Source organism: Scylla paramamosain, chromosome 20 (assembly GCF_035594125.1).
Source record: "Scylla paramamosain isolate STU-SP2022 chromosome 20, ASM3559412v1, whole genome shotgun sequence".
NCBI classification, from domain to species: domain Eukaryota; kingdom Metazoa; phylum Arthropoda; class Malacostraca; order Decapoda; family Portunidae; genus Scylla; species Scylla paramamosain.
In genome coordinates, this window is record NC_087170.1 from 16,091,495 (window position 1) to 16,103,605 (window position 12,111).

The 12,111-nt window shown below is 48.1% G+C and overlaps 2 protein-coding genes across 2 annotated transcripts; one reads left to right on the forward strand and one right to left on the reverse strand.

Annotated features, from left to right (window-relative positions):
- The first annotated feature begins 2,807 nt into the window (after positions 1 to 2,807).
- LOC135110466 (uncharacterized) lies at positions 2,808 to 6,657 on the forward strand. The gene is made up of 2 exons (XM_064022823.1): positions 2,808 to 2,855; positions 4,800 to 6,657. Exons 1-2 carry the CDS (start codon positions 2,853 to 2,855, stop codon positions 6,264 to 6,266), a joined length of 1,470 nt encoding a protein of 489 aa, XP_063878893.1. The 5' UTR covers positions 2,808 to 2,852; the 3' UTR covers positions 6,267 to 6,657.
- A 760-nt stretch (positions 6,658 to 7,417) lies between these two features.
- LOC135110467 (uncharacterized) lies at positions 7,418 to 11,877 on the reverse strand. The gene is made up of 3 exons (XM_064022825.1): positions 11,619 to 11,877; positions 9,682 to 9,745; positions 7,418 to 9,393 (listed from the first exon to the last, which is right to left on the reverse strand). Exons 2-3 carry the CDS (start codon positions 9,721 to 9,723, stop codon positions 8,932 to 8,934), a joined length of 504 nt encoding a protein of 167 aa, XP_063878895.1. The 5' UTR covers positions 9,724 to 9,745; positions 11,619 to 11,877; the 3' UTR covers positions 7,418 to 8,931.
- Between the last annotated feature and the right edge of the window lie 234 nt (positions 11,878 to 12,111).

Sequence of the window (12,111 nt, forward strand, 5' to 3'; positions counted from 1 at the left end):
TATTTTTTCGTCCACCTATTTTTGTTCCCTTTTCTCTTGTTTTTTTTTTCCATGTTTTATTTTTTTGTTTGTATTTGTTTCTGCTTTTGTATATCTGTATGGAAACAAATAGGCAGACGGAAACAGACACAGAGAGACACAGACACACACACACACACACACACACACACACACACACACACACACACTCATTTCCCTCCTTCTCCACCATTTTTTCCTCTCAGACTACGTAATTCCAGTCCATCTGTTTAAACCTCCGTCTGTCTGTCTGTCTGTCTGTCTGTCTGGTAGTATATTTCCGTCTCCCTCTCTCTCTCTCTCTCTCCCTCTCTCTTTCTGACAACTTTCTTCCCACTCATATTCTCTACCTCCTTCTTCTTCTTTTCCTCCTCTTCTTCCTTATTTCCATATTTTACTGATTTTTCCTTTCATTTCTCCTCTTCTGTTTAATTTTATTTACCTTAAACTCTTATCATTTACATCCTCTCTCTCTCTCTCTCTCTCTCTCTCTCTCTCTCTCTCTCTCTCTCTCTCTCTCTCTCTCTCTCTCTCTCTCTCTCTCTCTCTCTTTCTCTCTAGCATCATCTTCACCTTCATTAACCTCATTTTAGTCAATCCGTTTTCCTTATTCATTCACCTTCTCTTCCACTACTGTTGTTGTTGTTGTTGTTGTTGTTGTTGCTCTTATTATTACTATTATTTTTTAACGTACCAGCAGCGACAGTAGTAGCAGTAGTAGTAGTAGTAGTAGTAGTAGTAGTAGTAGTAGTAGTAGTAGTAGTAGTAGAGTTATTATTTTTAGTTTTGTTGTTGTTGTGTTTCTTCCTTTTCTTTCCTCCTCCTCCTCCTCCTCCTCCTCCTCCTCCTCCTCCTCCTCCTCCTCCTCCTACTCCTCCTCCTCCTCGAGTGCCCTTTGTAGCAGCAGATGTCCCCTCGGCCTTGTCCCCTTCACGCCCTTCAGGTGAGAGAGAGAGAGAGAGAGAGAGAGAGAGAGAGAGAGAGAGAGAGAGAGAGAGAGAGAGAGAGAGAGAGAGAGAGAGAGAGGGGGGGGGGCCTCCCGCACACACTTTCCAATGCCTCGCTCAAGACGCTTCCCATCAATTCCTTTCCCGGCAATCCATTCCTTCCAGTCATGTTATTTTCAGCGCCTCTCTCTCTCTCTCTCTCTCTCTCTCTCTCTCTCTCTCTCTCTCTCTAGGGTTGCGTTTTTGTCGTCTATGATTTGCAATTTTAAATATTAATCGGTTCGTGCAATTCTCTCTCCCTTCTTTCAGTTGCGTGCGCTGAGTTAGTGTTGCGTTAGCGTGTTGCGTGTGGCTCCCGTTGGCTTGTCAAGGGCGCGGATGGAGAGGAGGAGGAGGAGGAGGAGGAGGAGGAGGAGGAGGCTGTATGAGGGAGACAAGAGAGGAATGTGATAGATTTAGTGTTAGGGAAGATATGAGTAATAGAAAAGGAACAAGAAGAGTAGAAGGGAAGGGAAGGGAAGAGAAGGGAAGAGAAGGGAAGGGAAGGGAAGGGAAAGGAGGAAGAGATGAGTGAAAAGTGTGGGTGGAAGACTAGAGAAAGACCGGTATGAAAAAGAAAAGGGTTGATTGTAAGAGGAAAGGTGGAAAGGAGGAAAGTAAAAAGGAATATGGGGGGAAGAAAGATGATTAGTGTGAAAATGCAAAGAAAGGAAATAAGGAGTAAGGAAGAAGAGGGATAAGAAAGAAAGGAAGGAATGAATGAATGAAAAAAGGAAGGAAGGAAAGGAAAAGAGTCAAGAAAGAAAGAACAAAAGGAAACAAAATAATTACAAGAAGAAACACAGAAGAAAAAAATAAATAAAGAAAAAGTGAATAGAAATTATGACACGTGAAGAAAGAAATGAATAAGGGAGTGAAAAGCAAGAAAGAAAACGGATGACGGGTGGACATGAGTCGCCTCTTCATTTGTCATAAGAAAGGACGCAAGACGGAGGAAAAGAAAGGAAAGGAGGGAGAGAGAGAAGGAGAGGGAGTGAGAGGGAGGGAGAATGTGCCAATAGGTCTGAAAGAAGGCACCCTCACCACACTTCTATGGCATAAGCTGCACCTTTCATCACCACCACCACCACCACCACCACCACCACCAAAACATCATGAATCATCACAATAAAAAACACTATTATGATGTGAAGTTTCGCACATTAGCTGTCTCCTCTCTCTCTCTCTCTCTCTCTCTCTCTCTCTCTCTCTCTCTCTCTCTCTCTCTCTCTCTCTCTCTCTCATTACACACCTGTCACTATTCATTCTCTCTCTCTCTCTCTCTCTCTCTCTCTCTCTCTCTCTCTCTCTCTCTCTCTCTCTCTCTCTCTCTCTCTCTCTCTCTCTCTCTTTCTCCTTTATTCCGTTTTAAATGCTGATCTTTCTTTCTTTCTTTATCTCCCTCATGCCATTATCTTTCCTTCCTACCTACCTTTCCCTTTTCTCTCCTAACACACACACACACACACACACACACACACACACACACACACACACACACACACACACACACACACACACACACACACACACACACACACACACACACACACACACACACACACACACACACACACACACACACACACACACACAACACTGCAGTGGCATCAACTTAACTAACAGCAGCTCGTGACAAATTTTTGCAACATCGATGGTGGAGAAGAGGAGGACGCAAAACGCACCTATGTACCCCTCCACCCCCTCCACCACGGCGAGTCAGCGGGGCGAGAAGTGACGTAAGGGAGCACCGCGCCCCTCCCTGCCCCCTGGACCCCGGCGCCAGCTGTATATAAGGGTTTACTGTTCCCTGATGCAGCAGACGCGCCACAGCCAGCACACGACAGCATGGTGAGAGCTGAGAGAGTTTTGGGGGTGTTCAGTGGCTGGGAGTGCACAGGACTTAGAGTGGAGAGGAGTTAAAAGGCTTGACTTAAAAAGACACTTAATTTTTGGGGGTTCAGTGGCTTAAGACTACAAGGAACCAGGCTTGGAATGAACAGTTAAAAGCTTGATTTGATATTGTACTCAAGAGCATGGAATGTTTAAAACTGTATGGGAGACAGGTTTAGAATGGGCAGGATTTAAAAGGGACTGAATTTTTGTGGTTCATTAGCTTAAGACTGTACTGAGAGGTTATAATCTATAGGTACGACTTAAAAGGCAGTTATTTTTTGGGTTCAGTGGCTTAAGACTGTACGAGAAAGAGGCTTAGAATGGGTAGGACTTGAAAGGAATTAATTTTTTTCGTGGGTAGAGTGGCTTAAAACTGTACTCAGAGGCTTAGAATCTATGGAGAGGACTTAAAAGGGATTGGATTCTAAAAGGAGGATACATTTGAGGTTGGACTCTAGGGAAAGGCAAGCGTTACGGCCCAAGACTTTAAAATTTTAGGAGCAGACCAACGTGACAGGGTCTTGAAAGGGTTTGAAACTATGGAAAGTATTTATATAGTGTTGGATTCTAAAGTAAACTACATTAACTTGGAATCTAATGCTAAGTGGGCAGTGTGAGACTTAAAAGACTTGAAATTTGAGAAGGTAGCATGTAATTTATAGGAGCTTTGAATCTATAGAGATGAATACACAAAGACTTAAAGGAGAGAAAGGAATAAACAAGAGGAGAGAAAGAGAGAGAGAAGAGGAAGAAGAATGGGCTTTGAATCTATAGAAAAGAATGTAAAGTAAAGGAGAGAGGATAAACAAGAGAAGAGAAAGAAGAGAAAGGAGAACAGGCAGGAGACGAAGAGATATGAGAGAAAGGAGGATGATTGGCACAAGTGGTTGGATCGTGTTTAATATTAGGAAGGAGGAATTTACGGTACGATTTGGTGTTTATGGGGACTGAACTTGAGGTGAGAATAGAACGTGACTGTGCTTGTGTGTAGAAAATAATTATTGATTGAATGATTGACTAACTGACTGAATGACTGAATGAATGACTGACTAACTGACTGATAGACCGACTGAATGCCTGCCTGACTGATTGATTCATTGACTAGCTGACTGACTGAATGAATGAATGACTGATGAACTGATTGACTAACTGAATGAGCGACTAATTGAGTGATCCATTCATTAACTGCCTAACTTACTGAGTAACTAATTTAATTACTGACTAACTAATTAACTGACCAACTAACAGACTGATTGACCGACAGCATCACACCGACAGACTAGCTTTCTAAAAGACACAACAGCGACACCAACAGAACACAGACTTATAACAGACAAAAGACATACTGAGGAAGACTTACAAGAGGTACACACTGATAGAGGCTGCCGAGACGCACAGAGGAGACAGAGACGAGGGTGGGTGAGGAGGAGTAAAGGTGAGAGTGAGTGAGGTGTTAACAGGTGGTGGGGGAAGAGAGTGTAAGTCTGAGAGGAAAAGTAAAGAAGAAGGTCGAGGTGGAGGATACAAGAACAGTGATAAGAACTGAAGGAGACAGAGAGAGAGAGAGAGAGAGAGAGAGAGAGAGAGAGAGAGAGAGAGAGAGAGAGAGAGAGAGAGAGAGGGAGAGAGAGAGAATGTACAGGTGTGTGATAACGAATGGAAGAAGGGAGAAAGAAGACAAAAAAAAAAAAACCAAGAGGGAATGTTGGGTGGAAGAAAATGAAAAAAAAAGAAAGGAGAGGAAGGAAAGAAGAGAATAGAGGAGAGAAGGGAAAGGATATAATGAGAGAAAGCTTTGTTTCCTGCCTTGCTTACTGATGGTGCTACACACACACACACACACACACACACACACACACACACACACACACACACACTAAGTCTCCCGTTTTCTTCCAGAGGGCGGTGAGCGGGGCGTTTCTGGCCACGCTGGTGGTTGCCTGCATTGCTGATTTCGGAGGAGGAGGAGGAGGACATGGCGGGGGAGGAGGAGGAGGCACTAGCAGCTACAGCGCCCCACCAGTGAGCAGCGGAGGAATGTACGGCGGCGGCGGCGGTGGATCTATGTATGGCGGAGGTGGCGGCGGCGGCGGCGGTGGAGGCGGTGGAGGGTATGGAGGAGGAGGAGTGAGCAGCAGCTACAGCGCTCCGTCAGGTGGAGGAGGAGGAATGTATGGCGGCGGTGGTGGCGGCGGCGGCGGCGGTGGTGGTGGTGGTGGTGGTGGATATGGTGGTGGTGGTTCCTCTGGAGGCGGCGGCGGCTATGGAGGAGGCAGCGGTGGTGGTGGTGGAGGCGGCGGCTACGGAGGAGGTTCCTTTGGCGGCGGCTCTTCTGGCGGCGGCGGCGGGGGCTACGGCGGAGGCGGCGGCGGAAGTAGCGGCGGTTATGGTGGCGGATCCTCTGGCGGCGGTGGCGGCGGCTATGGCGGCTCCTCTGGCGGCGGAAGCGGCGGCGGCGGTTATGGCGGCTCCTCTGGCGGCGGCGGCGGTGGCTATGGCGGCTCTTCAAGCGGTGGAGGCAGTGGCGGCGGCTATGGCGGCTCCTCTGGCGGCGGCGGCGGAGGCTATGGCGGTTCTTCCGGCGGCGGCGGGGGAGGCGGCTATGGCGGCTCCTCTGGCGGCGGCAGCGGGGGCTATGGCGGCTCCTCTGGCGGTGGTGGCGGCGGCTATGGCGGTTCTTCTTCTGGCGGCGGCGGCGGCAGCTATGGCGGCTCCTCTGGTGGCGGAGGCGGCTATGGCGGCTCCTCTGGCGGCGGCGGCGGCGGCTATGGCGGCTCCTCTGGCGGCGGCGGCAGCGGCTATGGCGGCTCCTCTGGCGGCGGCGGCGGCTATGGCGGCTCTTCTGGCGGCGGCGGCGGCGGCGGCGGCGGCTATGGCGGCTCCTCTGGTGGTGGCAGCTATGGCGGCTCCTCTGGCGGCGGCGGCGGCGGCGGCGGCGGCTATGGCGGCTCCTCTGGCGGCGGCGGCGGCGGCTATAGTGGCTCCTCTGGCGGCGGTGGCGGATATGGCGGCTCTTCTGGCGGCGGCGGGGGAGGCTATGGCGGCTCCTCTGGCGGTGGCGGCGGCGGCTATGGCGGTTCATCTGGCGGCGGCGGCGGCGGCGGCGGCGGCTATGGTGGTTCATCTGGCGGCGGCGGCGGGGGATATGGCGGCTCATCTGGCGGCGGCGGCGGCGGCGGTTATGGTGGCTCATCTGGCGGCGGCGGCGGCGGCTATGGCGGCTCATCTGGCGGCGGCGGAGGCGGCGGCTATGGGGGCTCATCTGGCGGCGGTGGCGGCGGCAGCTATGGCGGCGGCTCTTCTGGCGGCGGCGGTGGTGGCTATGGCGGCTCCTCTGGCGGCGGCAGTAGCATGTATGGGAAATAGACACTCTCTATCCCCCCCAGCCACACCTCCCCACTTCCCCTCACCCCTGCCCATCACCTGCCTCCTAACCCCTTCTCACTGCCCCTTCCATGTGTCACACTCACCCCCCTCCAGCCCTTCACACCGCCCTCTGTCCCATCACCGGTGCCCACTCCAGCCCTTCACCAACCTCCCCCTGCCCCTATCACCTAGTCGCCCCTTCACTCCCCCCTTCCTTCCCTTCATGCCCTTCCTGTTCTTGTTATCTGGTGTTCAACGTCCGTATTGATGTTTGTATGTATGTGTTTGTATATGTCTGTCTGTCTGTCTGTACGTATGTGTGTGTATTGGTGTGTGTGTATTTGTCTACCACGAGAAGTTTTACGAAATATATTTTAGATACACCAATAAATTTTTCGTTTTCCTTCTTCCTTATTTTCATGATTTTTTTTATTTTATTTTTTTTAGGTGGGCTTAAAATTTCAACAGCTCTTGGAATAAAGTGATAATGATGATGATGATGATGATGATGATGAGAGAGAGAGAGAGAGAGAGAGAGAGAGAGAGAGAGAGAGAGAGAGAGAGAGAGAGAGAGAGAGAGAGAGAGAGAGAGAGAGAGAACCTTTCCTTCCTCACAAAGTCTCAAATAATTAATCACCTCTTCTTCTTTCTCCATCTCCCTCCATAAGCATAACTTTGGCTGGGACAATGGTGGCGTTGTTCATCCTGGGAGAACAAACCACCATGGGACTTTCAAGGCCTCTTCACCTCCACCACCACCTCCTCCTCCTCCTCCTCCTCCTCCTCCTACAAGTCCTTCTCTCCTTCCTGTCACGCTACTGATCAAGCCACCACTTTCTCTCTCTCTCTCTCTCTCTCTCTCTCTCTCTCTCTCTCTCTCTCTCTCTCTCTCTCTCTCTCTCTCTCACTTTTTCGTGTCTCCTGGTCGTTTTCATGTGCGCGGCTGCTTCTGGGAGCATATGTGTAATGAGTATCTGTGCGTGCGTGCGTGTGTGTGTGTGTGTGTGTGTGTGTGTGTGTGTGTGTGTGTGTGTGTGTGTGTGTAGATGTTACATTACCTCACCTTCACACACACACACACACACACACACACACACACACACACACAGACCACGTACAAAGAGGATAAAATAACATGAAAACATCAAGGAAGTCATAATTTCCTGTGTTTACCTTGAAAAATAGACTCTCTCGCTGACATTAGTGTTTCATAAACCTACACGGAACATTTAAAAGAAGAAAAAAAAAGAAAGGAAGAAAGAAATCCATTACAGTTTTTGCACTTACAATTAAACTACACATTCTGGTATTTAAATTTCCACTGCCTTACATTAATTTGAGGTTTTACTGCCTGGACGTGAACACAAAGCAGCGCACAGTCTTGGGGAGAAAGAAAGAGTAAAAGTTTCCAGTTATTTCTGCTGTGTATTATTTGCGTCCTCCTTTATTATCCTTATTATTACTATTCTTTTTTTCCCTTCAAGATTGAGAGTTAAAGATAATTTTCCATATAGATTTCCTTTCGGACTCTTTCGGATTGTCCTTTCTTTTTTTATTGGCTAGCACCTTCAATGGTAGACCTTTATTTACCACATTGTTTTCCCCTTGGCCAGATTCTCTCATATACCAATAAACAAAATGAAGCCCTTATGTACGTATTCCTTAAACCTTTGTTCTCTCATTCGGTTTTCAAAGGTCACATGGGGTAATATTTTCGTGGATACTTTTCTCCACTTAAACCTTGTGAAACCCAACCTAGAATCATGAAAACACACTTGAAAACCCCTGTAATTTCCCTTTGATTGTGTAAGATGAGATAAGACGCGAAAACGTTTTAGAATGCAGCTTTTAATCTTTAAGTCACCTGATCTACTCAGTCTCCCTTTGTGATCGATTCCGAGCAGACGAGAGGACTTGAGATTTACGGAGCAACGCTAAAACACAGCAGAACTTAGTGTAATGTGTTACTCGACTGCTGACCATGATTAATCTCTTCTGTTCTCTCTCAGGTGTGTAAGTGTGGTGGCTACAGACAAGACACATCTGATACATCTCCCACACCTGCGCTACACCGAGGCTATCACACACCTGCTTTATGCTCCACCAGGTTTTGTTAGAATAAGTTGAAATAGGTAATAAACGTACATCAATATAATAGGGTAGCAACGAAAGGCTTCACGCACAATATACACCGAGAGTTCCAGAAATGTAAAGCATGAGGCAAAACAGGAAACGTGTCTCAGATCTCACAGAACATTACGGTCCTTGTAAAGTAATGCTACCACACGACCATTGCTTGTTTCATTGTTTCACTGCGGAGAGAGAGACAGAGAGAGAGAGAGAGAGAGAGAGAGAGAGAGAGAGAGAGAGAGAGAGAGAGAGAGAGAGAAAGCAAGCGGCAGACTGTCCCAGACCAAGGAGGCAAACAATCAGCTGCTACAGGAGGGAACTCGCCCCCACGTGACCTCCACAGCGGTGCCTTGTCCTCGGCACCGCCCATCCTCACCCAGCCACCACGCACGCTTGGAATGAGTTGAGGAGTCAGCCGCTACACCACGCCCACAGGATCTAGTCTAGCCGCGCCCTTCACCCTTCACACTGCGGCGCCGCTGTCCCCTGTTGGGTGTGGCTGTGGTGGTGGTGGTGGTGGGCGTGGCGAGAGGACTTAGTTGAGGCGCTTGGTGAGCCTGAATCGTTTTGTTCGGAGGCGGGTCAGCACAAAGGGGGAGTCACCGTTGATGCCGCCCCTCAACATCACCAGGGGCCCCGCGGAGGAGAGTGGAGACGCCGCCACTGTGTATCCAGCGGAGGTGGGGTTGGGGCGGGGGCGTCGCTGGGAGCGGGACAGCGGCTTGGGCTCCGTGGAGAGTGGCGGGAACCCAACCTTGACTTCCTTCACGGCGACTGAGGAGGACGCGGCCTTGGTGTCTCGCGGCCTGAGCAGCGACCGCACCTTGGCGAAGGGAGATCCCGTGCCCGCGGCGAGGCTGCCCCCTGCTAGTGGACTGGGACCCCAGGTGGCCTTCCCAGGAAACATGACGAAGTGGTTCTCATCAGCATCGCCGCTCAGCTGCAGGCACGCTGCGAGAAGCGGCGCGAAGGCCACGACCACGGCCACCGCCACGCTCTGAGGGGACAGGGTAACGCAACACGGGTGCGTGGTGAGGAGGAAGAGGAGGAGGAGGAGGAGGAGATAAAGAAGAACGAGGAAGAACAGAATAACAACTTTCCCTTCATACCTACAGTTAACATAATTCAACATCAACAAGAAGTCAGTTACGGTGAACACAACAAAAAAAAAAAAAGAATGAAAGAAAGAAAAACAAATATCAGTACAGTCACGCTACATTACAGACTGACAGCCGTATAATAACAATGACAGGTAGGAGACAATCACGGCAGGTGCGCCATTTACCTGCGCCCGGAGGAATTGAGGGTAGGCAGCGTTGCGGCTCATCTCACCACACCTGAGGAAGACGCTGGGGGAGGAGGAATACAAAGGAATACAAATAAATACAAATGAAGTCTAAATAGTAACGGATCCTGAGGTCCTTGCTAGGCTGTTTGGGTAACTATTCTACTCTAACTATTAGTGGGACAGACAGCATTGCACAGAAGAAGGCTCCTCCCCACCGAGACATCCCACCAGCCGAAGCTAGCCAGAAAAAGGAAATGATACCGTGATGTATAGAAGAAAAAAACAACAACAACATGGAATAAAGGAGGAAGAGGAGGAGGAGAAGGACTGAAGGAAGGAAGAAGATGAGTATTTCAATAAAAATATAAAGTTATGTTTCCTGCCACCCAGCCACACACGCACTCTCTCTCTCTCTCTCTCTCTCTCTCTCTCTCTCTCTCTCTCTCTCTCTCTCTCTCTCTCTCTCTCTCTCTTAAAACATCGTAACCCGCAACTGCAACAATAAAATATAATCAAACCTCAATCAAGAAACATAAGACATGAAGGTGTACGTTTAAAGAAAGCCCAGAAGAGGAGGAGGAGGAGGAGGAGGAGGAGGAGGAGGAGGAGGAGGAGGAGGAGGAGGAGGAGGAGGAGAAGGAGATACGGGAGTGGTTACTTTAAGAGGCGGTAAGAATTTTTGATACTAGGAGGTTACTGTGACGAGAGAGAGAGAGAGAGAGAGAGAGAGAGAGAGAGAGAGAGAGAGAGAGAGAGAGAGAGAGAGAGAGAGAGAGAGAGAGAGAAAGAGAGAGAGAATTTGAATCGCAGTAATTTCACGAACCTCACCAGGAATGCAGTTATTATTATTATTATTATTATTATTATTATTATTATTATTATTATTATTATTATTATTATTATTATTATCATTATTATTCTGAACACAACTTGAATATTATTTTTACGACCATTATTTCACTATGTCTCATATTTCTTTCTTTCGTCTCTAGCAAAATTTCAGGAAACATGGTAAATCGCTCAGAAAAATCCTTGACTGACATCCGGCACATCCACCTTTGCTAACCCCACATCCACCGCCGCCACCACCACCACCACCACCACTACATCAGTCCTCCTCCCCGCCTACCCTTCCTTGTGGCTCACCAAATAATAAGAACAATAACAATACTGACAATTAACCTTCATTTCCACTAATACACTAATACAGGTTCACATGAAAAAGAAAAAAAAAACTGCTCGGATTTATACACCTTTCTACTTACATTCACTCTTCAGTTATCACTAAATTACTGACTAAAGCTTGTCTACTAGCAATACGTTCTACTTTACTTAACTTCACCTCGTTACCTTCTCAAGTATTATCAGTGCCTAGTATTTTTTCGATCTGATTTTGGATGATTTTTTTATTTTTTTCAGTTTGCTGTTACTGGTATTGCTTTTAGATTTCCTGTTTATTTACTCTTACATTTATCATTGCTGTTACAAGTGTATTTTTGGTATATGCGCCTTGAATCCTTCCCTCTTTCTTGTATTTTCAGTTTCCTATGTGGTTGCTTCTACGTTGATAATTTCTGTATCATCATTATCATTATTAATTACACCTGGTCACCTGTACCATCCATAACACCTAAAAATTTGCCAGAAACACATTTACCTGCAGCACCTTCCACTCACCTACATCGCACCTCAATCTGACAGTGAGAAATGGGAATATAATCAAGAAAAATGCATTCACACATAACAGGAAAATCTTCACTTTACGTAGAAAAACAAACACAGAAAATTAACACTATAATTGGGCTTCACCTTATGCACTGTACCAGAACAACAGGTAGACAAAGACATCTAAAACACACACACACACGCACGCCACACGCACACACACACACTCACACACACACAGAAACTCAAACTCAAACCCAAACACTTACTGCCAGAATCACAACACAAAACACACCGCCACCACCACCACCACCAGCAGCACGGGAGGAAACACTGGGACGCCAAGAATACACCTAAGAAGACACTGTATATCTTGGTATACTGATGCTTCCTCTATAAGCTTCCCCGAGTCCTACGTATGGAACTGGAGACTTTGTAGCTGAAAGACTGGGTGAGTGTGTGAATATCAGAGAGGTCCACCTGTGTAGTTCAGAGTCAGGAAGGCTACTATTGTCCCGCCTCCCTCACCTCGGCTTCTCTTTTACCTGTGACGCCAAGTGTAAAGAAGGGTTTTGTCTCCAGGAGGGCGGGTGGCCATGGCGAGGGAAGGGGGGAGGTGTGGGGGCGAGGGAGCGAGGGAAGGAAAAACCGATGATGGAAGGGGGGAGGAGTGTAGCAGGAGGAAGAGGAGGAGGAGGAAAGGATGGGGCAGGATGTGAAAAGGTTAGGTTAGGAAGGGGAAGAAGAGAGAGAGAGATGAGA